This window comes from Strigops habroptila, chromosome 1 (genome assembly GCF_004027225.2).
Source record: "Strigops habroptila isolate Jane chromosome 1, bStrHab1.2.pri, whole genome shotgun sequence".
In the NCBI taxonomy this organism is placed as follows: Eukaryota; Metazoa; Chordata; class Aves; order Psittaciformes; family Psittacidae; genus Strigops; species Strigops habroptila.
In genome coordinates this window covers 132,008,401-132,033,871 of record NC_044277.2, presented here as the reverse complement: position 1 = coordinate 132,033,871, position 25,471 = coordinate 132,008,401, and the positions used below count along the sequence as shown (strand labels likewise).

At 40.2% G+C, this 25,471-nt stretch overlaps 1 protein-coding gene across 3 annotated transcripts in view; it reads right to left on the bottom strand.

The window, feature by feature from the left end:
* Positions 1 to 1,071: 1,071 nt before the first annotated feature.
* SNX10 (sorting nexin 10) overlaps positions 1,072 to 25,471 on the bottom strand; it is a 36,248-nt gene continuing 11,848 nt past the window's right edge. For 2 of the 3 annotated variants that reach the window (XM_030489071.1, XM_030489061.1), the window contains 6 exons: positions 22,046 to 22,097; positions 15,794 to 15,880; positions 13,197 to 13,297; positions 12,407 to 12,505; positions 4,037 to 4,252; positions 1,072 to 3,574 (listed from right to left, as the gene is read on the bottom strand). In XM_030489071.1, the coding sequence (XP_030344931.1) occupies positions 3,496 to 3,574; positions 4,037 to 4,252; positions 12,407 to 12,505; positions 13,197 to 13,297; positions 15,794 to 15,880; positions 22,046 to 22,069 (606 nt within the window). In that variant the 5' untranslated portion in view covers positions 22,070 to 22,097 and the 3' untranslated portion in view covers positions 1,072 to 3,495. Of the gene's footprint in view, positions 3,575 to 4,036; positions 4,253 to 12,406; positions 12,506 to 13,196; positions 13,298 to 15,793; positions 15,881 to 22,045; positions 22,098 to 23,583; positions 23,599 to 25,471 lie in introns of those variants that run through there. The other variant, XM_030489080.1, reaches the window with a different exon arrangement.

The window sequence follows — 25,471 nt, the reverse complement described above, 5'->3', positions numbered from 1 at the left end:
AAGGAGCACGTCCACCTCTGCTTTAAAGGGTTGCTCGAATCACAGGCTAAAGGAGTGTTACTGCGGCAGCTTGAATACGTTACAGAGTATTTTTAACATCGAAGAGGAGAATAATTGTGTCTTTCCCAACGCATTCAGGCCTTTCATGGAAATAACGATTTACATTTTTGCAACATTGTAAGAAGCGAGCGGAAAAATGTAGACGCCCTGGTCATTAGCCCTGCCGTTACAGAGAGGCACAGCGGGTTTATTCTCCTCACACACTGACTTTAATTGCACCTTGTATTTTACAACAGATCAAGCCACAGTTACTGTGTATCTATAGAATTCAAATATTGCTCTAAAAAAAAAAAAAAAAACCAAAAAAACCAAACCAACAAAAAAAAAAACCCCAAAAATCAATATAGCACATGTAAAAACAAAAAAAAAAACCCAAAACCCCTGTAGATGGAGAATGGTGCAGTGTTGGACAGTGGGGCATTTAAGAGTATAAATTTTCTCAATGCTTAAAAAACTACATTGCTATTTATATGAAAATTTTCATTCCAAAAGACAATCCTTCTCATCTTTCTCATTTTTTCCTCCTTTTTGTATTTTCTACAAAACAATAGCAACAAATCCAAGCACAACAGTGTATATATACGCATAGACATGTATTACAAAAATAGGGTAATTACAGTGAGTCATAAAGTGGTTAGGATATTGATATTGAAATAAAGGAAACTTTAGTGGCAGGTTTAAATGCAAAATAGAAAGTAGCAACTTGTTTTATTTAATTACTTAAAGGCTTTTAAGAAATCATCGTAAAAATGAGGAAATAAAGTTCGAAGTAAAAGATAAAGCGAAGCTTTTGAGTGCAGAATTATTGCAATTAGATATAAATTAGCAACAGTAAATAGATGATATTATAAACTAGATATGAGCCTGTTTAAAAAAAAACAAACTAGCAGGAAATACCAGCATTATTCAAAACTAAGAAAAATAAGAATCAAAACACTGGTAATCAACTGATCAAAATATGTGACAGTACTGAAAAAAAAAATTAAAAAAAAAAAAAAATCACCAAATCACTGAAGTTGCAAAAGACATTAAAATTTTTATTTTTTTACAAATTTAAATTTGTAACAGTTACATTTAACTTTCCAAATTAAGACATTTTGTTTAAAGCACTTATATGCAGTTACATGCAGCTGATACAAAAAGACAACATAGTAGAGAGCACAGAATACTTTCTTTCCCCTTTAGTAAGAAAAATTCCAGTAATACGAGCTACACAAACAACATTCAAAAGCTAAATATTTAAACAATTTTCTGTCAAAGCTGGGAAGAAAGTTCTGTTACAGTGGTCTTTGAATTTTTGAACAGGGTGATGAATAAAATAACAGAAGAAAAAGAGAACTATTAGAAAACAAATATTTATTTCAGAAACATCTTCCTTTGGAAAACCCTCACTGGCATACAGATTAGCTCCTAAAATAAAAAATAGCCCCAAATGCTCTCCAAACCTTGCATTTCTGTAACGTTCATCACGTGTGAGTAGGCCAGAATTGTAAAGTGCTTCAACAGTTCAGCTCAATCATTCAAAACAAAAAACCCCACTCCCTTTACACTGCATGAAATAAAAACATTAATCTCTCTCTCGAACATTATTCTGGGTTTTGTTTCCATATTTCCCCATCTTTCAAATAAATTTGCTAAACACTTTTTCTTGTAATGTGCCATCTTGAAAAAAGAAAAAAAAAAAGAAAATATATCAAAGTAATCAAAATCTCTGCCTGACAATAACAGCTCTTTTTTAAGCTACTTTTAGTGATAACTTGTTGCTTTAATTAAATGTTATCACTTTTCCATTAAAATAGCATTGCTGCTAACTCACAAGGTGAGAAGGTGAATAGATATATTTGGGCAATTCAATAAGACCCCACAAAAAGAAACATGGATATTTATATTATAAAAGTGCAACCATCAACAAAATACAGTGGCTTAAAGTAGTTACCTCAGAGATGTTATTCTTGGGCTATTAAAACATGTTTCTAAAGTTACACAGATTCCCAGCTGGATACTTTAATAAAAGCATGCCCGCACACGTCCATGCTACCTTGTATTAGATGGCCAATTAATAATCTATTGTTTCCATAATTCACAGGTTTAATATGCTCCTTTTTTGAAAATATTCACATAATTCTTAAAATTAAAATATACATATATATATAATTCTCCTTTTCTAGGCTGGTAACTATCGCTCTGAAGTTAATGGGAGCTTTGCTAGGCTGATCAGACCCCCTAGCTCTTTTTAATAGCAGTTAAATGTCAAATATAAATACAACACCACAGTGAAACATATTCCTTTGACAGAATCTGGGACAAGACACTACACAGCTGCTGTTAACAATAAAGAGCAAAACTGATGTTTAATCAAAATAAGTGTTGGTGGTTACGAAGTTGTGTTCAAGCCTGCCTTTTGTTTGGGGGAAAAGTCAATATTCCAACGTGCTAACTACAGCCACAATGAAATCAGCAGCTCCATTTACTCTGAAAGAGTGGAGAGGTCCATGTCCGTACAGCATTTTGTAACTATGTGATTATCATCATGTCAGACAGGGAGATGTTTTGGTTGCTAAACTAAAACGTCTCTCCCAGCACCTTCAAAGATAGGTGCCTAAAGTTCACGCTGGTTGAAATCCTGGCTCTAGTGAGGTCGATGCAAAATTCACCCACTGGTTTCAATAAGCCTCATCCAGGATTTTCACTGGGAATGAGTATGTGTCATTCCCTGGGAACTGAGAATCTCCAGCAAGACTAGAAATGATGTCATTTTTATTAATATTTCTAACTTCTAGGCAACCATGCTCAAGAATTTTGGCCTTCAGCTCTTCTGCATGATAAAACCAAGGTTTCTATAAACATTACAGAAAGACCAGAGGAAGATATATTTATCTCTCAAATTGCCAGCAGCATATAGTTCTTACAAATGTTGTTTTGCTGATGTTGCTGAGCTACTTTCAAAAGTGAATACCTTGTGGGGTATGTAATTTCATCACCAATGTCAAATGACTTCTAAAGATGAAACTTCTCTGATGCAAATTACAAAAAGATGCTTTGAATATATTTGATATGATATACCAACTTTTAAGCTGAGGAATTAAGTTTACTTTATTTTTCAGATCCAAGACATGCACTCAACTAAAGGAAATATTGTAACTGCCATGTACGTCAGCAGAGCATGACTTACCCAATACTGAGATTTTAATACCTAAAAAAAACCTAAATGTAATAGGTAGCATGTAGACCTGAATCAACATACATAATCAATTAACAAAGAAATAGTATCGAGGTCCGTTTTGAAAATTTTATAAGGGCATATGGTTGTATAGATGACGCCTCTTTCAGGTACACCTTTCCAGCCAGCCGTGTTTACACGGTACACATAAGCAGTAACCAGAGCAGAAACTGCTTTGCACTGTCCTTTGCTTTGCACAATACAGGAATGATTTTTCATGATTCTTCAGAAGCTGGGCTTGCTTTACATCCACATGAAACGCTGTCATCACTAGGTCCGAGCCCGGAGGATGAACTGCAGAAAAGGACGGGGGGGGGAACCAAAAAAAAAAAAAGAAGGAAAAAAAAAAAAATAAAAGGAGGAAATTGGTTTTCACAACACACTCAAAGCCTGAGTAACAGAGGAGAACTTTAATTATCTCCAGTCACAAAGAGAGACAGGAAATTTGGACTTTTAATTAGCCATTTGGAGTGCAGTTGGATATTTTTTTAGCAAGATAATTTAAACGCGAATAATTCAAGTCTGACTAAATGAAATTCACATAATCAGAATGCAGATAATTGAATTTCTACTGCATTCATTAATTCAGTGTGGAGGTGTGTGTGAAGACTTCTATGATGAGCTGTCACAGCTCAATAAAATCTCAGTCAATTAATTTTTTCATTATCTTAGTATTACATCAACAAAAAAAGTGAAGCATGCGCATGTGTATGTATGGATATATAATCTCAGAAAGTGAAGAAATGCAGAAATCACCTCTCTGAATCAGAGTCTGTGTCATTCTTCCCTTTTTTTCCCTCTTCATCTTCTATAGGAAAACGTCTGTTCAGAGAGGCGAACTTATGAATAGCATCAGCAACAGTGTATTTGGTCTGTCCAGATACACAAGCCTCCATATCTTCTGGGCTTAGCTGAGTCTGTAAGAAGAGGTGAAGCCTACTGTCTGAGAGCAACAACGCATCTTGTAGGATCCTAGAAAAAAAGAGGGAAAAAAAAAGTTCAAATATTTTTAAATAGATGCACATACAGACATATAGTGTTCTACCAGAACAAATTGTAAATGAAGAAACAAATTTTCAGATGAAGCCTAAAAATCAATAACAGAAGGTAACGAACATATTAAAATTATTAGGTGTGTGTTACTTTCACATTACATTATTTGGAATTTTACGTGAGTAAAAACACGAAGCTAACAGTTAGGCACATCTGCTATTAGAATAAGTTCAAGGACATTTCTTCCATTTAACCATCTGTTATTACCACATGGATCAATTAATGATTTTTAGGCAGTTGGAGGCATATACTCTTACAAAAATTTGGTCTCCACTTGGGAACTCTTTTTTTGTTTGTTTTGTTTAATAGCTAAGCTTTGCTAAGAATTATGTCACCAAATTCTTTGGTGGGGGAAAAGAAGTGTGTACAGAGACAGAGGACTTCATATACATGGAGTGTCAGGTCTTTGAGATACCTGTAAACAGCAGAGCCAACACTAGCCAAAAATCATTTACACTATTCCACATACGTGTACATTTAAGCTAGAATGAAAATGCTAATACTGAACACTGATTTAAATTTATTTGCAGTTTTCAGGGAATCTAAACATTATTTTACTTCAGCTGTTCTTTTCAAAAATCTGGTTTAATCTTTGGTTTATATGTATTTTAAATTAAGCCCTCACATAAATTTAGCATAAAGTATTTACTTATATCAAGCAGGAGAAAACAAAATACAATACATTCCAGTAACACAGAAATTTGTAGAGATATTTCTACAAGGACTGAGAATTGAAGATCACCATCATTATTTTTTTGGGGGAGAGGGGGAAGGCAACTTTGCTGCAACATTTCTCTGAAGAAGGAATTCTTTAATACACAAATCTTAGAATGAATAGCAAGAAACTTCTTTATTTAATATGTACATGTAATCTTACTCATGTAATAGTCATCAGAGCCTATGACCATGCCAAAAAGTGCTCCTTGGAAAATTATTAAAATATCTTTAAACAAATCAAAACTCTTAAGAGTCAATATTTACTTATTTCTACCCATTTAGATTACAGTCATTACCAAAAAAGTCATTGCTATGCAATAGAAAACAAGAGAGGACATTAATGTAAGAACAAGTAAGAGCAGAAAGAAAGAAAGAAATATTGCATTCTATAGGTACTTGCGCTAAAATGGAAAGTATAACTGATTAGTTCTTCCTCTCAAATAAGATTAATGGTGCGTTTGTACTGTAATGTTTTGAAAAACAAATACGTTCTGAAAACTGTTCTTTAAAGTGGCCAATAATACAATAACATTTAATAATACACAAAAGGATTTGTGGCTTCCTCTAAGCCTACAAAAATCTGCCAAACCAAAGTAAGTAAGAAGACACATCTAATTGAAAATGGGGGATATTCGTGTACATGCACATTTCATTTGCCTAGGTAAACACACACAGAGTCTCAACCAAATAACTCAAACTTTGACACCTTCCAATGAGGAAATGTCTGCCATAGCCCTAATGATCTACCAGGTGCATTTGAAATTCAGTCTCGGAGCAGATTTCACTGAAGTTCAAAATAAGCACATTCCATACTGAGAGAAAGCCTTTTAATCTGATCTAAATTCTCATAATTTTACTTTAAAATAAATGTAGCAAATAGACATCCGTAAAATCAATGGAGGCAGTGTATTAATATACAGAAAAACTTCTTCATAGTCTAAAAGAAGACATTAAATGCTGTGTAGAAATGATTCAAAACCCAGAATTTACAGGGCTACACACCTTCACAGCAACAGCTTCACAAATACAGTTTGAAAAGCCATCATTCAGGGGCCACCAGAAGAGGATTTCAGCCTTGGCTCTCGATAAACATATGTTCCAAACAAAGACAAATATTGCAACAAAAAGTAAAACACTATCATTCCGCACAATAAATCCACATTTATAGTTTATGCAACTGCGAGAGTAAATATTCTCCTTCCTCTTTTCTTCCTCTTAAAGAGAAAAAATAAAGCTGGAGTTTACTGTAGAGTAACCAGAGTTACTGTTTTTCCCAGGCTTAAGAGCACAATGAGGGGATGCACATTTCTGCAATTCTAACATTTGCGTGTCTAATACCAAGTGACCCAGCAAAAAGCCAAGACATTAAAATCTGTGGATGGCATTTAGTTTCACAGATTTTCCTCTTGCCATACCTTCAAAAGTTTCCTGCCAACCAGCACAAACACAAGTAACTAACTGTTCATGAGATTACACTACACTTACAGCTCTGTTGCTGTTTGAAACGTATTTTATTTTCTTTATAAAATAATGGGTAATCTTTAAAATTGATTTTAGATGGTTTGAGGCATTACACCAGAGAAGTAATGAGCACTAATGTCAATGATATTGGACACAAATTCATTTTAGCTTTATTTCATGTCCAGTACAATTCTGCTAAGCCTTGAACTGCTAAAGCACTGTTATTAACTCAGCAGTAACCTAACACATGGAACAGCAAACAAAAGTGATAACAGTACAGACTGATCAGGACCTCAATGCTACTGTCCTTTTTCTGCAGCTATAATTCAATTTCCAATTTTACTTTACATTGGACTCATTATTTCACAGTAATTTTCTTTTCTGCTTCATAGTGCCATCTGGAGGTGAAAGGATTGAAGGGAAACCAAGGCAAAGAAATAGAAAGATGATCATAAAGCCAATCATACACACACTCATATATGTATGTATGTTCACGTGGGGGGAAGGGACAAAACACCCAGTGCATTTTGCAAACCATTTAAAACCACCCTGAAAGCAAATATACGAACCCCTTTCAGTCAGTGGCACCCCTGAAGCATTTCTTTCTTTTAATTAAAAAATAACTTCTGCCTTTCCCACCCGCTCTGAACCAACAGGTTAGATTGCTTTTTAATTGCATTCTTCAAGCAATCAAGATGAAGAATAAATTCTCTGCTATCTGTAAGCATTATGCTTTCCTGTTCAAAATACCCCTTCAAGGGAATAACCACACATTTGTCACCAGATGGTACTACTAGTATTAAGTGCTGGTGTAGCAGTCGCTCTCTAGGGCTTTTGCTGTCCTGGGGACACTGTGTGAAGGGTTGTACATCTAAAAAGCAGACTTGGCTCCAAGGACTTGAAAAAATCAAAGTCACAAAACACCACCTAACAAATTAAAAAGGCAAGAGGAGAGGCAGAGTGTCACAATATTAATACTCGGATGCCTCAGCAGAGGCTGAGTGCATGCGCAGCTTCGACCCAACCAGTAGCACTCCCAGTGCTTCTCCAACAGTTTTATTACAGCCAGTGTCAGTGCAAAGCTGCTGCTACAGCAATGTAAATCAGCTCTCGCTGCTGCTGCGCTAATGGAAGAGTCACGGCTCACGGTGATAATTCCTATAAACTGACTGAGCATATTTAAGAGAACAACAGACTTTCAATGCACGCCTGGAGTAGGAACCAAAGGCTAAATCCTGCAAGTCTTGATCCCATCAGTAGTCATTACTTGTCAGAGATCTCGCTCCTCTCAGCCAGATTGCTCACACGCATAATGACTACTTATGTGATTAAGGGGGCTGCAGGATAAGGCTCTATATTTGAATTAGAGATAATAAAATCATTTTCTATTCACAGCCATGTGAACCCTTGTTTGTAAGCTTTCAGTAAATGCTTGAGATCTCCAGACCTTTAAAGAAGCGGGACCAAAAAATGTCACTTCACAACCAGAAGAAATAATGTTATTTTTGAGGAAATGCTGGATACTATATGAGTATTTCTCCTTCCCCGTGTTGTGGCAAGGACATTTACAAAAGACAAAACATGTGTTTTGTCTTATTTGGACAAGGGCCAAAATCTGGTTTTCTTCAACATGATTTTATTAGGTATATTATACACTGTTCTGCTGGAGGAGAACAACATATGGCTGAACAGTACAACTTAATCCTAACTAAAGATTTCCTGTATCTACTGTAACCTAATACAATGACAGATGCATGCTTGCATGTGTGTGGAAGGTTAACACTCCCGATTTTGTTTTCAACAAATTTACCCATTTACATCATATCATGAGAGCAAGGGGGAAAAAAAACAGGAGTGGAGAGGCAGCAGATGACAGCCTATGCTGTGGTGCCCTCTATTGAGCACCCAGTCCCTCAGCCCCAGCAAACAAAACCCCAATTTCCTCTTAAAATAAGCCAACTGTGTCTTCTCCTTCGTTTTTTATAAGGGAGTAAAATACTGATAGCAAGTAACTGTGAAGCAAATGTTGGGCATCTGATAATGCATACATTTAGGAAAAGATTAAGCGACACACACCTGCTGGGCATTACTCACTTTGCTCACCAGATAGGAAATATTAGCAAGGCTCCATTGGAAAGAGGCAGCCACCACTTGCTTAAGGAGATCCCACCTGCCCCATGGCCACCGATGCTCCTGCACTAGTCCCGGCAAGCTGGCATCCATCCCCTTTGGAGCCAGTCTCCTGCTTTTGACATCCCCAAGAGAGCACCCAGAGGAGACATCTCCAGCAGAGTTCTCCAACCTGCATCAGCTCCTGCCTGGGGGACTCTGGTGCGTAAGGTAAAGAGGTTGAGGAGAAGCCACCTCCAGAGAATGGCTCTGCCTTAGGCAGCCAAGTTTTGGGTGGCTTGCTCACTCCAGCACCAAGTAAGCCCAATGCACAGCCACCTGGAACAGCAACACTGTGGATGCTATTCATCTCCCCTGGGTCTGAGCACTGCATTACTCAAAACTTCTACTATGCCTTCTACCCCATCATAAACTGCATGCTTGAAAACTAATTGAAGACTAATCCTTTTTCCTAAACCACATAATTTTTTTTTGCATCTGGCTATATTAAAAATAAAGAGCCAGTGATTGAACCCAACTTCATTTAAAATGGTTTTGTTTATTAGTTTTCTAATAAGCAAAGCCAAATGATCTTCTGTGAAGGTAATCTAAATACCACAGTTGAACCTGTGCAGCTACAAAGGCTGGAAAGCAAAGAGGATTTTACAGAACTTAATAAGATAGGGTTTAAATTTTGACCTCTAATTTAAGAACAAGCCTCTCCTGTGAATTTACAGACACCCTCAAAGGATGAGGATACTTACCAGGAAAAACACATAATTTTCCTTATTCTTACAAAGTAATTCATAATTGAAAAGGGGCTAGCTGACTTCCGTTAATGCAAATGGCCTCTTGAAATATTAAATTATGCCCAGACAAGAAGTGAGCTTTACAGCTCTTCATCACTCAGAGATAATAACCTGTGAGACAAGGTCTTACCCTGCATTTGTGCAGTAAAGCCAAATCAAAATGGGACACCCGTTTCCAGATTTGCCCAAAACTCTAGAGCTCTGCTTTAGTTTCCAGCTGTTGGCCCAGTTCTCATACTACTGTGCTCAGCTCAGAGATGCTTTACAAAGGCTCCGTCTAAGTATGCACCTTGCCCTGTGCTCCCTTGTTCTGGAGTGACATGTGAAGAAGGACAAGAGCCATCCACATGTAGACAATATGGAGGTGCTCCCAGGGCCAGAAGACAAGTAGCAGAGAGCCTCCAGCCACTCGATCCTTACTCCTTGGGTACGTGGCTCCTTTCTGCCTGGGAAACAGGCAGAAAGCACGGCAACCTGCTCACACAGCGACTGGCATGGGGCACAAACTGAGACTGTGAAAGATCTAAACTACATTTCAGAGATGGCTTGGATCCTGGTAACCTCACGAGGTGCTGAGTGCAGAGAAGAGCTCTGGTTCCTGCATCATATGTGGCATTTGCAAGATGTTACCTGCAAGCCTCTCCCTTGACAGGTCCACGTAAGGTCGAATGCCTCATCCCTGGCAGTGTTCAAGGCCAGGTTGGACTTGGAGCAACCTGGTCTAGCGGAAGGTGTCCCAGCCCATGGCAGGGTGATTGAACTGGATGAGCTTTAAGGTCCCTTCCAACCCAAACCATTCTATGATTCTGTGAATCTCATTTCTTCCCAATGCCATAAAGAAGCACCAGCAGGACTGTGAGCTTCTGCCTGGTGACTGCTGTCATTGCTGAGGTGCTTTGCAGTTCTGAGTTACATCACCCCATGCAACTACTTTCTGCATCCCTGCTCATCCCCTTTCTAACACACCAGAGAGGTTCGGCTTCTGGCATTGCCACACTACAGAACATGCAGCATCCAGACCTAGAGCTTTACTAAAGTCAAGTGTGTATGCATGTATGCATACACTTGTTACAAACATAATTATACACGCACTTGTTAATGAGTCCCACAAATTCAATTTCAGAGAAAGAAATCATAAACTCTGCTCGAGACTCATAAAAAAGGGGATAAAAAAATCATCACGGCAGCCGAGCTGAGCCAGTGAAAAGATGCCTTCTGCAAGCAGCAGCAGCACAGAGGTGCCAGCCAGCAGAGGGCAATGGTACAGCACACAAGGTGCCAAGCCAATCCATCACAACACAATCCCTTGAAAATCCCTTCCAACCATTCCCCAGGGCCGAGAGAAAGCTGACACCTTTCTAAACAGCATCCAAGTTCAAACACTTAAATCATCACCTTACAACAGCGATGCATCTTTTCTCACTCCTAGACTAACAGCAGCAAGGTAAAACACACCACACGCTGCCATTTTCTGCTGGCAGTACCCATTTAAGCTACAGACATCCACAAAATTGGAGGGTGAGAACGTGTTTTAAGAGAATCTACCTCTGTTTTGCCTTCTGAAGCACAGACAGCATTCGTAAATACCTTTTATGCTGAAATACTATACTTTATTACCAGATTGGCCTTTTTGCCCCTTTAAAATGAGAGTGATTTTGGATTTTACTCCATGGGCAGCACAGCTGGGCTAGAACTGCAGGGACATGGGCTACCACAGCCTTTGCATGACCATTAGTATTATTGCCTTTGGAAGCACAGTCACTCTATTTCACCATCCCTCTTTCCTGAGCTGCAGAAAAAAAACCTCTGATGCCTTTTTAGCTTTCCCTTCCCTGACTCACATGCCTTCAACCAGTATTTATTGGTTATCCTTTTGGCCAGAGATCCTATATAACTGTATACAGAACATTATTCCTGCAGCAGTTAGTTCTCCCTGTCTTCAGCTGTTAAGCCTAACAAATATACCACAGGACCAATGATTTGTTGTCTGTTAGGGAGGCTTATAATTAGAACACACTGACTGGAAAAACAGTGGGTCTAATATTCCTCTACCCACTGACCACAAGGCTTAAAGCCTGCTTAAATGATTTGCTTTTTTCCTTTGCTTGTGCAGTTCCGATTCATGGAAACACTGATATTGAAGGCAGATGAATAGTCTCTACTCGCAGATTTTTACCATGCCCTTATCCCAAGCAGTAGCTAGAGAACCTGTAAATGTGTGCACAATTCCTGCCCCAGCAGCTGTGAGCAGCCTCCTCTCACACCAGCAGTGCCAGGGTAGTACGAGAATGGCAGAGAAAGCAAAAAATTATACCAGCAGGGTCTCTGCCACTGCAAAAGGTGAAGTGGTTACAGCAGTGGGACTGAGGAATGCAGTACTGAGACTCATACAGTACTCCCTTGTAACACAGGTCAGACTCTAGCTAAGTCTGATGAATGATGTTATACACGTTGCATCTGTACTGAAAATGATCACAGCTGCTAGAGCTTTCTTATGTTAGTGGGGCTGGTAAACAAAGTAACTGGCATTGTAGGAAACACCTGTGTTAGGAGATCTGGCTACAGAATTTTCCCAGGCTCCCAGGGGCTTAGCTCACAAAGACACTGATACTCCATGAACATGCAGAGAAGTCTGTTTCTTTGTATGAGAGTATCTAGCTCATTCTTGAAATCTAGAAATAGACACCATAGTGAAAGATCTCCCAACCTTAGGACACGATTGCAAAGTGACATAAATCAAAAACTATTATTTATAACTAATGCAATGAAACACAATGGAAGAACCTCAGTTGAAGTTTCCTGTCAGCCAATAGAGCTGAAGTCACGTGTATGAAATATGACTGTGCAAATAAAACCAAGTATGTAGCATGTACAGATGACCACACGGTGGCTCTCAAGTACCAGAGATCAGCTATTTTATACTAGACATTGATGACATCATAGAAATGCCAACATCTCCAGGATAGGCTGTACTTACTTTTCCAGGAATTCCTGCAGACCCTGCCGGCGATGGTCCACGTGATGAGGATTATTCATGTTGAAAAAGGGAGTTTTAGATGGCAGGTCAGGTAGCTGTCTTTATAAACAAGAAGCAAATATACAGTTTAAACCAAATCTGAAACAGCAGAGGAAAAGGCAATAAGCAAATGCCAACCCCGAGCATGTGCAAATCATGGGTCATGTTCCAGAAGCTCATGAAATTGAATCTGAGAACAAAAGGTTGAGAAACTGGAGGGCTTCTCACACACCTCAAAGAGAAAAGGAAATTAATCTGATTTTCCTGCTCCAGTTGTTAAGCCTGCATGCATGTCTTGCTGGGTCTCTTATGGTCCTTGCAGAACCTAAGTGCATCCCAAAAGAGAGGGGATACATACACCTATATGCTAGATTGCTATTTCTGGTACCTGTGCATAGCAAAAGGAAACACAAAACAAATCTGTTACAGATTGAAGGGGGCCTCACCAAACGCAGGCTATCACTACAAACCACATTCAAGGCCAGGCTGGATGGGGCTTTGAGCAACCTGGTCTAGTGGAAGGTGTCCCGGCCATGGCAGGGGGTTGGAACTGGATGAGCTTTAAGGTCCCTTCCAACCCAAACCATTCTAGGATTCTGGGTTTAAAGCAGAGAAAATGCGTTACACAGAATACACTTATGCTAGTAAGAAACAGTGGATGCTTCGATTTCTGTATTTCTCAGAATTAAGATGAAACAATCCTCCCCTTCCATAATTGACATATTAATTAACCATATATCAAGCTGCTTACATAAGCACTGCATTGCTCTGAAGCCTCTGCCGAAGCCAAACAAACTCTCGAAAGCGCCGTCTGACACAGGATGTTTTCCTTGTAAAGCACATACTGTTTGTCTGTTGGGAAATCAAAAAACATTTTAATTCGTAAATCAGCTTAAGCTAAAGTGCAGGCATGGTACTAAAACCACATCCGAGATGCTAATCCCTGAGATACTAATGGACAGCTTGACATTAATTCAGTTTAGGTTAAGGACTGTGCTTTACCTCAGGCAGCACTGGTGACAGTTCCTACTGCTTCTCAGGGAAATATATTTCATTGCTTGCTTTCTTTTCAAAAGCAAGAGATCTGGGTTATGGTACAACTTGCAGTAACAGGAAATAAGATCTCTAACTATTCAAATTATAATCCTGCAAACAGTTAGCCACGTAGAGTTCTTCCACTGTTCAATCTACTTAAATAAAATCAAAGAAACCAATGTGACTGCTCTCTGCAAGCAGGAGCATTTGGAATTTTTCCCACAGATCACTATTAATCCACTAGAAAAAAAGCTAATTCATCAAAAAAGAAACAATTCACGGAAATTAAACGCTTTTGCCAAATTTTCCTGTGGAACATACATTTAGAAACCCCACCTGCCAGACAGGACTCCATTATAAATCTGCCAGCAGTCCAACCCACCCTCAATCACCTGCCAGGAACCCCAACTCCTAAACAGCCACATGATACAGACTATAGAGGGCCCAAAGATGTCAGCTTTCCAGTATAGATGAGTATCCGGGATACTTCACAGTTTAACAAGCCACATGCTCTAGGAGCTGGACAGAAGGGCAACCTAGCTGGCCTAAGATCTGTCAGAACCCAAGATTTTGAATCCATTGAGAAGCCTGGAGATGGTGGACTGACCTAGAAACTTGGTCTCTGAAAGCCTTGGCGTTGTGCTGGTAGGAAGCTGAGTGAATGCTTTTCAGCTTCAGAGATGCCCAGTGCTGAATCATATAACACTGTGCTGGTTTTGGCTGGGGTAGAGTTAATTTTCTTCATAGTAGCTAGGATGAGGCTATGGTTTGGATTTGTGCAGGAAACAGTGTTTGATAACACAGGGATGGTTTAGCTGCTGCTGAGCAGTGTTTACAGAGGGTCAAGGCCTTTTCCGCTTCTCACCCCACCCCACCAGAGAGTAGGCTGGGGGTGCACCAGAAGCTGGGATGAGACACAGCTGGGACCAAAGGGATATTCCATATCATATGACACCATGCTCAGCAGTAAACTGTAGGGAAGGTTGGGTGGTGAGCCCCTGCTTGAGGACTAGCTGGGCATCGGTCAGTTGGTAGTAAGCAATTGCTTTCATTTGCATTGCTTGTCTCCCTTGGGTTTTATTTCTCTCTCTGTTATTTTCCTTTTCATAAGTTTATTATTATTATTATTTTATCTCAATTATTACACTGTCTTTATCTCAATCCACAAGTTTTCTCACTTACCCTCTTAATTCTCCTCCCCCATCCTGCTGGGGCAGGGGGAGTGAGAGAGCAGCTGTGTGGTGCTTAGCTGCTGAGTGGGGTTAAACCTCAACACACTGAGTCTAAATGACATCACTCCAGCTTAGCAGTCCCCGAGAAAACCAGTAATATACCTCTATTAAGAGGCACCAATACCTGTGAAACAGTAATACAGCACCCACCCCACCAAATCTACAGAACTTCTATTTACCAGAAGTCAGAAATATCATTGCTTTGGAACCAGTACTAAACAACATTGCAAGACATGAGTTCTGCCACACACAGGAGAGAAGCAAGATGGACATTGAATAAGCCACCATTTGACTGCTTGCTGTCATTACGCTGAATGCTGAACTCTCCCACACAGGAAAGAAATGCTTTTGGTGTTGTGCCAAGCATTAACCATGTAACTCAGTGCTCTCAAATTCCTCACCTGATAGCAGATACGCTTTATAATTTTTTTTTTTTTTTTTTTTTTAGATTGCAATTAAAATCTCTGGATCTAGATTTAGGAAATGAGGATAACTCCTTCCATACATCATTCACCAAAGAAGAATAATCAACAGAACAAAATTTTATAGAGGATAGATTTAAGACACACAAGAACCAGAATTCTCAGTGCATTCCCATTAACAAATGGTGGGCTACAATGATAAACCTAAATGTAGTTACTTGACATATTCAAGCACCATTAAACTAGCATAATATGAATATCAAGACACACTGAAAATAAGCCCATTGCAACAACCAATAACTTGGCAAAAAGAACCGACGATAATTTAAAGTACAAATAACCAGATAATTACTTGAAAATAAAGTCATTCTCCCATGAATACCTGAAAAAACAAGCTACAAATAGTCTCTGGCATTGCAGAGTGCACATGTGAACACAATAGCAGGTTCAACCCCCAGCTCTGCCAGACTTGCTGCATGGCCTTTGGCCAACCCACCTTACCTGTTCCACTGTGTCTCAGTTGTTAAAAGGACAGTAATATCCTTCAGCCTCTCAGAAGTGGTATAAAGAAATTCCATTAATATCCCAAAGAGAACCCTGGCTTAGACAGAAACAGCCATAAGAGCCCAAGGAACCTGTGCTGATATTTTTATACTTACATGAATAAATATCTCATAGTCTATGTAAGAATGCCATGAGTCTTCTTTGTGTGTCCTGGGGTCTCGCACCAAGACAGTTATAAATTCCTGCAAGTGCATAATAAAAATCAAGCAATTAATTTCTGAAGACAAGGGCAGCCTGAAAGACTCTCTTGATTGCTCTGCTGTTCCACAAACTACTGTGCTCAGATTAAAAGCTGAACTGCTGCTTTATTGAATCTTGCAACCCTATAAAAGGAGAAGCAAAAAGCAATGAATCATCTGAGCTACACCACGTGACTGGTAAATTCCCTGCCAAATTTCTATCTTAAAAGGAATATTTCAGATTAAGTAATACTGTGAAAAGTCAGACATGTTTCATGCATGGGAGATTTGGCGGTCTCAGTAGCTACAAACTAAAAACCTAACGTTCAAAGTCACACGTGTATGAAAGAACCAGGAAGGTATTTAAGGTTTTTCCCACCCTTGCAATAATGTTCACAAAGAATGTGTTACAAACCTACCCATGTACCCAATATTACATTTTATTTGCTCCTTTTCTGTTTTTGGCATTTTATCTGTATCATTTTTATATCAATTATTTATACCCATTGCTTTCAGGGATCTAAGGTAAGTGCTCAGTATCTCCATGAGAAGCTGAAGAACTGCCTTCTTCTACAGCCCAAATGACTTGCTCCAGCTCAGTGGAAAAGGATGTACCACTATTAACTGCCCCAGACACAGATTTGACACAGGCAATCAAGATCTCAAGCCCAGTGTCCCAGATGTTGTGTGGAAGGGGATGAATCTTTCCCCTTTGCTGCATATGCTTCCTGATACACCAGCAACTTAAGCCATGGAGTAGATCCGGGTGTGCCGGACCTGGCACTTCTCTCCCATGAACCTGCCCCAGGAAGCAACACAGCTGCACTGCAGACCAGAACTTCTCGTTGGGGGGGGGGGGGGGGGGGGGCAATGATATAATGTATTTGTTGTACAAGTTGTCATATCTAGTCCATTTCCCTGTAATTCCTACATTTATACAGTAAGTTAGAGGGATCCTGAACAAGTAAGATAGGCCTGTGGGCATTACTGTAATGTAACCAAGCATCACTAATAGGAATTGGAAGAGGCTGAAGAATTAACTGCTTCTGAGTATCCTCAGCTAATGACCATGTGAAAACTTGTACTGTATTAAAAAGCAAAACCAGAAAGCCTACTGAATCTGTAAGTTGATACTAAGACACAAAAGGTTTCTTTAAAATACAAAGGTTGAAAGTGTGCCTAACTACCTGCTGTCTTGCAAGCAAATGAACAGATTGCCATACTTCAGTTGCATAAATAAGCTATTTACCCAAAGAGCTAAACCAACCACTTAATGAGTCAGTTAAAGAAAAGCATATAATTTTAAGCTGTAGATACATTCCTCCCCCAGAGAAAGGCACTGCACAAGATCTTCAGGTACAGGAATAGACTGTGGGAGGAATGACAGTGTCTCTGGTAAATAACATGCTTTTTTAGTACATCTTCGCATAAATCAAGAAATCTTGAACTAGAAAGCTCTGAAAACGTGTCTCTCCATGTCCAGACTGCAGATGTCAGAAATCAACCTTTCACTCTTCAGCCAAATCTTATCCCCCACCACGTACTTCAGTGTGCCACCAGCAGCAACCTTCCATGGACTGACAGGAGAACAGTGACAACCTTGAAACAAAAAGATGTATTTTTTCCTGAGCAGTCACCGCACTCTGTGCATGGCAGGGATGTGTTCACAGTCTGGATTAAATAATTTATCACTCTGATTTCCAGGTGGAACTGCTGCAGGGATGGGGAGCCTGTGGCCTGATGGCTAAATACAGCCCATGGTTTTATCTCACTTAGCGCAGCTCCTAGTTGAAGGGGTGTTTTCTGCATTATTGCCATACACCTTCTTGGTGTGCATGACAAACATCTCACCAAAGAAAGCCCATTTGAACAGCTCCCATCACCTCTGCTGCTTTTTTCCTTGCTGAAAAGCGCCAGAGGCCTGATTCTCCTCTGCAGCTTTTTAACCCCATGCCAGTGTGGCATGCGAGGAACAAATGAACAGAGCTGTTATCACTTCTACCAGCTGAGGGTCATGCCTTTACTTTTACTAAAATGCTAGTGGGAACCATGAGGAAGTTATTCCCCCTCCTGAGTAGATCCTGAGCAATATGATGAACAAAGGAGAGAAAACCATTTTTTGGTTGTTATTTTTTCTACTTGCCTCCCTGTCTATCATATTTAGTACACATATATAGGCATAACATACTTTCAGACCCACCACAACATCTTTTTATATCTGTAGCCTTACATTCTCCCATGTTTTTGTCTTCCCCAGCCTCCTATTTCCCTATGTCCCACTCTTCACCAGAGCTGCAACTACTTCTTCCAAAAATACTTCCTTTTCTTCCCTGTGCACTAAATGCATGAGCCCTACAAGTGGAAGAATCATAGAATAGTTTGTGTTGGAAAGGACCTTAAGATCATCTAGTTCCATCCCCCCTGCCATGGGCAGGGACACCTCACACTAAACCATGTCACCCAAGACTCGCTCCAGCCTGGCCTTGAACACCGCCAGGGATGGAGCATTCACAACTTCCTTGGGCAACCCATTCCAGTGCCTCACCACCCTCACAGTAAAGAAGAGGAATTATGCCAAGAAGCTTCAAATGGAACACTGCTCTCCCCTTTAACTGCTGCAGCCCAGAAGTCACACCTGCAGGTAGCCTAATCATAACCTAATCTCAGTCCCCTTCCTCTTACCACACTGGTTCCTCGTTGCTCTTCCTTTGTTCAGGTTCCCCAAATTACTTCTTTTCCAAGTAACCTTCTGTAACCCTCTCCTTCGCACAGAATCAAAATAATCTTTGAAGTAAAATGCTTCTTTCAACCTATGTTACACCAAAAGTACTATGATTAAAAGTTACTTTTGAATGTGCTGTGGGTCAGCTATGGGTTACCTTGCAAATCATTCCAGACCACATGATATAGACAGAAAACTTTGTACATTTTCAATTTCCAGTTAAATAGTCACCGAGTTTCCATACTGAGGAAGTCTAGCACCCTTCAGACTCTACTTATAGAAGGGCACCTGCTGCACACATTATGGCAGGCAGGTGTCTAGGCAGCATATCAGTGAGCCAAGAGTCAAAGTGATCTGCCATACAGCAGAGCACCTCAGCACACTGAAGCCCTCATGCACAGTCAGCGTCCGCTTCAGTTTGAAACACCAGGATTTCAGCAGTAGGCTGGGTATTTCTTTGCCCACACCCGCCAACCCCTTTATTTACCAAAGAATACTGACACTGAGTTCAGAATGAAGCAAGATAAACATTAAGCAATTAGAAAACAAACCCAAAAATGTACAGCCTTTCTCAACATCTATGGTTACTTCCTCTAATAAACATCTCAAATCCAGGAAGCATTAATCCCAATTCCCATTACAGTTTCTGCTGCTCTGAAACAGTGGCATTGCACGAATAGGCTATGCCTCCTCTTTTAACCTTTTAAAGCCTTCTTCAGGATACAAGACCCCACTGGGACAAACAGTACTGATTTAATCAAAGCAGCCCCAACTGCCCAGTATAGATGCAGATACACTGCCAGAAAAGGTGTTTATGCCTCCCCATCACTACAAAAATAGGCTTGTAAAGGCCAGTATTACATATAGGCTATGTTAGGGTCCAAGCAGAGTTAGGTAGCAGATTGTTGTTCTATGCTCAGTCCATCCTGTGTTCACTGGTCAGTCACCAGATTACAGCAGTTTGGGGTAATAACTGCCTTTCTCCCCATCTTGCTATAAAAACTAGGGTACTGTCAATAGGCATGTCTATCTTCAAGCAGCGCACCATGCACCTAGAGGAGGTGAGGCTGACCTATTCCTCCCAGAGTCCACATGAAGACTAACTTAATCTTTTGTCACAAGACTGCATTGCAGTGTAGCTGTACAACCTGGGAAGCAGAGCCTGAAGACAGCCAAGGTTTCAGGGACTTTTTATTTCATCAGCTGCAGTCCTTTTCAAAGTGTCATCTTCCCCCACCCAGTTTTGCTTGGTTTTTCCAGAATTGCTATTATGCCAGATTACTCATAATTTCCAGATTTCCAGATCTAGCTATTATGCCACATTACTCATAATTCCCATTTTGGTGTTTTGGGAGTGGTTTTGTTTTTTAATTGAGGGGCACAATAACTGCATGTCTGTCATGCACTCAAGAACGATACATGTCCTATAATGATTAATCAAACAACTCTCTCAAAACCAGACCATACTGCTGACAGTTCAAACTGTCCAAGCTTGGTAGTGCAGACCTATTGCACTGGGAACAAAACAGGCTCAACATAGATCTACTTGAAAAAGTGGTATCTCCATTTATCCCTTCTCCCTGGAAACTACTAAATTTGTAAGTAAAACATTTCCTATCCAAACTTCTACTGTGATAGCTTTGATACGGATCCCAGCAGCCACACTGGCCCAAACATCCTCTTGAAGAACTTCAAATCTGCCCCAAAAGTAGTCATAACTTCTACAAAAAGTAGTTGTAATTACTTAACAAGCATGAATCAGCAGAGCAGCTTCTCTGGCTGGATGTGCCTTCTAATATCTGGCTAAACCAGTCAGTTTAGACATGTGGCATTTTCATTGCCTGTCCTAAAGGCTTGGAGCAGTCCTACTAGTCTTAATATACAAATGACAGAATGGCCAAAGCAACCCCCAAGCCTGGTTTACACCTACTCCCTTATGTCCTGTTCAAAGAACACTAGTGCTGACAGGAGAGGAAAAGGGCAGCACTGAGGTCATGTAGACACAAGCACTGAAAACTGGAATGTTCCCATTTGGATTTGCCTCAAAAGGAAGACAGGCTGAGAGAGTTGTTCTTGTCCATCCCGGAGAAGAGAAAGCTCTGGGGAGACCTTACAGCAGCCTTCCAGTGCCTGAAGGGCCCTACAAGAAATCTGGAGAGGGTCTTTTTACAAGGGCATGTTGGGACAGGATAAGAGGGAGTGGCTTTAAACTGGGAGATATTAGGAAAACATTCTTTACTATGAGAGTGGTGAGGCGCTGACACAGGCTGCCCAGAGCAGCTGTGGCTGCCCCATCCCAGTGTTCAAGGCCAGGTTGGACGGGGCTTGGAGCAACTTGGTCTAGTGGAAGGTGTCCCTGCCCATGGCAGGGGGTTGGAACTGGATGATCTTTAACATCCCTTCCAACCCAAACCATTCCATGATTCTACAAATACACCATAAAAGCAGCTGAAGCAAACACAAGAAATCTAAGAAGTCTCTCTCTTGCCCCCGGCATCCTCTTCTCCTCTTGGAAATATTTCTGCATAGTGCAAGGGATTGCTCAGAGGCAAGGATAAGCCAGAAGCTATACTACACAGAATTTGTCCACAAAACCTGTGTTTCTGAGAAGTCTATTTTTAATATTTTCCTATTAGGAAAATAGGAAACCTGCCATGGAAACATCTATTTTTAATATGGGGGGGGGAAAAATCTACCACAAGGAGGAGGGGTGAAAATAATCTCACACTGGATGATTATTTACATCAATCATTCCAGTTGCATTTTAATTCAAATCTCTGTGCCCAGGACCGTATCAGGTGATTACCTCATGCTCCATGGTGCCACTGTTACACATATGATTAGTCAATAACCCCCAAGGAGTCATTTTCCACAAAGCTTCTGAGAAAAATAGAACTTCTCATCAGGCTGCCTATTACTAAAAGGATCAACCACAAAGAACATGGGGCTTTTCACACTGGGAGCATTGGCATCTTCACTCCACACATGCGGAGAAGTAAGTCTGGTAAGAGACTTACAGCTGGGACAAAATAATTTGTTCAAACTTTTAATGCTCATTGGCACTGAGCAGAAGTGAATGTGCAAGTGTGATTCTTCTGGTCCATGCATCTGGTAACCAGAGTTCAGACCCAGCTTCAACCATTATGTCCTACAAGACTGATGGAGAGAAGAGTGAAATCCAAATCCTTCTCTCCTGTCTCGGTATCTGAGCCTCTTATGCACAGAGTCACTTACATGCCTTCTCTCTGATCCAATGAATATTTGATTCTTCCATCGAACTTTAACAGAAGGAACTGGCACTGCAGCACTCCAGAATATTCTGTACCCTCGCAGTTAAAGGTGTGAAGAACACAACCAATCTTTCCTGGTCCACATGAACCTTAATGAAATCCAATCCACAACCACCAATCTAGAATTCTTTTTACCAAAGCTTAGACGTGACTTACTTGTTTTTCGTGTTTTGGTGTCATCTTCACTGGTTTGTATTAAAATATTAATCTGAAAAAAAATTAAACAGACTTGAGATTGGCATTTAGTGGTTATTTGAAGGTCATTAGTACTTTTGCTAGACATTAGTAAAGAGTGGAAAGCGGCATACATACAATGAAAACATGTTTGCATTAATTATATGTAAGAGTTCCTTTGTTTAAAAAAAAAAAAGAAAAATCCCATTTTAGAAGCACTGGGTTAGTCCCCTTTTGAGGATATTTTTCGTACATGAAAGCCCAGCGATGCCTATTCATCTCTGGAAGTCAGTGCTTTTTTTCACTGCTCCAAGAGCTGCCCTGGGGCTCAGCTTGCTCTCCCAAGAGCTCCACGCAGCCAGCATCCCCAGTGCACAGACACAGCCCAGGCAGCGCTGCCTGTGCCTTCCTCCCAGGCACAGGTCTGCGTGGCTCTGGCCAAGGTCCAGAGACACTAGAACATCTAAGTCAGCAGAATCAAGAGCCCCTCCCAACCATTTCTCTGAAACGGAGATAAGCAGAGGCACAAACTGTTTGGATCTTGCAGGTTAGCTAAAATTCTGACAAAATTTCACAGTGTATGTGGCTTTCAAACCCCAGCACAGGGAAGTGTTTAGTTAGGCCAAAGAAAAAAATCCTATCCTTATGTTTTAAATCTCTTCTTTCACTGGAAATCCCAATAGATTTTTAGCTACCTCTGCAGTCCTGTAAACCAGCTGGTTTGCTCAGGACAGGTACCCACACAGGAAGAGCAGGACAGCTTTATTCACTTGCTGGCTTACGTACGCACTGCCTGCCTAAAAACCACTGCCATGGGAAAAGGATTTGCAATTTGCCTTTTCCCTTTACCTCTCCCACATGCCATCCAGCCGCTGCCAGCTAACACCTACCCTAAGCTACAAATGCACCCCATTGCCTCTTCAGCTGTTAAAAGTTAGCCTCCTCTTCCCAAAACGGAGAGTACCCACACAGGATCCCTCCTTCACCCCAGGAGCACAACTCCCTACGCTGGTGCCATGCTAAGGATGGAAGCCACTCAAATAGGAGAAGCTAAGCAAAATCCTCCCACACATCACTTCAGGCAGGTGCCTTGCACTGGAAAAGGTTAATATGCAGCTTTCTTAGGCAATCCCCAGTAGCTGGCTGCAAACTGTTCACATGTAACTAGGGAAGACTCATGGCTATGTTTTGGGGGTGGTTTGCTAAGGTTTAGCAAGGCACAGCTTGGAGCCTCTCTTATTATACAACTATATATTTAGGTCAAACCCAGCTAAGGACTCCTGGATACCCAACCCCTGCCCAATGCCTCTTACAAATGCCTAACTTTCAAATTACAACTTCACTGCCGCGATTGAGAGACGGGACGCAGCTTGATGCAAGCAAGATGTCGTTTTTTTACAGTTATCCATATATATTTATATTTGTCCCTACCTAGAGTGTCTCATACTGATTGGTCTTTTACAGAAGGCACACACTGATTGGCTAGCTAGGATAAGACAAACTATTAATCAAGCATTTACCTTCCCCCAGCAAACATCTTATCTTACACAAAGAGTTAGCTCCTCTTCATCAAGGTCGGCTACTCCCTTCTCCCTCAACCTTTCCAACCTGTGATTGATAAATAAACACTGGGCCATTCTTTCTCAGCCAAGCTTTTATCCTTATCTTATTCCTCCCACGGTTTACGACCGACAAGTTCCAACACGTCTCCTTCTATCAGCTGAACAGCACTGGGAGTCCTGCTGAGAGTAGCCAAATCCTGTCCCACACTTCACCTATTTTAACAAAGCAGAGCACGAAGATAAGCACACAGGAAATTATTTTGGAACAAACACATCTTTGTCAAATTTCTCTAGGATCAGTTATATCAAAATAGGATGCTCTGTCTCCAAGTAGAAATGTTCATACACAGCACTTCACATCCTCAGGAGTGCCATCAGTATGGTTCCCATCTTCATAAAGCCACCATTTCATTTCTATAACTAGGATGGCACTGATAAAAGCACAGTGGAATAGCAAAAAACACACTCCTATTAAGTTTTTATTTTTTTATTTTTTTTATTTTTTACTTAATGTATTTATGCCTAACCGGGGTGCAGCTGTAAAACTATACAGTTTTGGTTTGGGGTTTCCTTTTCTGCTCTGGTTGAATGTGTTGTGGTGGTGTTGTTTTAAATTGCAATTCAATATATTTTTTCCAGTTACATACCTTTATTAGATTGTGCAGGGTCTTTCTCTGCTATCTCTTAGCTGATTTAGGTAAGAAATTATGCAAGCCCAAAATACCTCATTCCTGACACTGTTAGTGAATGACAAGGCTGAAATAACACATTTCATCTTGTCGTCTGTTTTTCTAATGAACGAGTTATATGTTGGTGCAGGTTAGAAAGAACAGTTTAAGCTCCAAACAGTCATCATAATTTTAAATATTTAATGACTAAAATGAATATTTCAGTACCAACAACCCTCCCAAAATAATTGAAATACCTAATTTTTTTATCAAGTAATTTGAAAAGAAATAAAAAGGAAACAAGCCCACGAAAGCTGCCTTTTCCACTGATTCCAGCAACTCCAAGATTGCTCCAGTCATGCTGCAGCCGCTCGAAAACATACTGAATGCGGTATTCTATCTGGTAGCAAGGCATGTATTTTGGGAGTTCACACATGTAGAAACCAGAAAAGCAGAACAGTTCAACTGTCTGCTTAAGATGATGTCTTTTTATCTTTAGAAAAACCCTACCCAAAATACCACCGATGGAGAGAAGCTGCCTTCAGAAGACAAACAGAAGGTTGCTTTTTACTCATAAAAAAAAAAAAAAAATCGCTAACAGAAACGAACCAATGCTGGGAAAAAGAATCAAAACAGGCAGTAGTAGATCTGTAGCTTTGATAAAACGCTTTCTGCTGTGACTGGGGGAAAACCTCATTGCTCTAAGTTTTTGTTCTGCTTCTGATCTATTACCAGCCTGCAGATGACTTTTATTATTATTATTATTATTAGTTACATATACTTAACATCACACCTGCTCCTTGCAGTACAAATTTTTGATGGTTCTTAATTGCGTAACAAACAAAACTGCCAGGAAACAGCTCCACAACTGCCAACAACCACCCAAATGCAAAAAGATTACATAGGATGACTTGCCATGCTTCCTGCAGCGTAAAAAGAAAAAAATCAGGGAGGGGGAAGCCAAACACAAGTACTACAGGTTTTTTCTTAGGGATAATGGATAAACTGCAGTGTTCTTTGTAAGGATAATAGATAAATGCTACTATTATATTTTATTTCATACTTTAGATTTTATTATTTTAAAATCCAAATTAAACAGATTTAATATTACTAGGGGAATACCCCCTTATCATGTAAATGGATTGCTCTTAATAGAGGAAGTAACTTCACCCCTACCT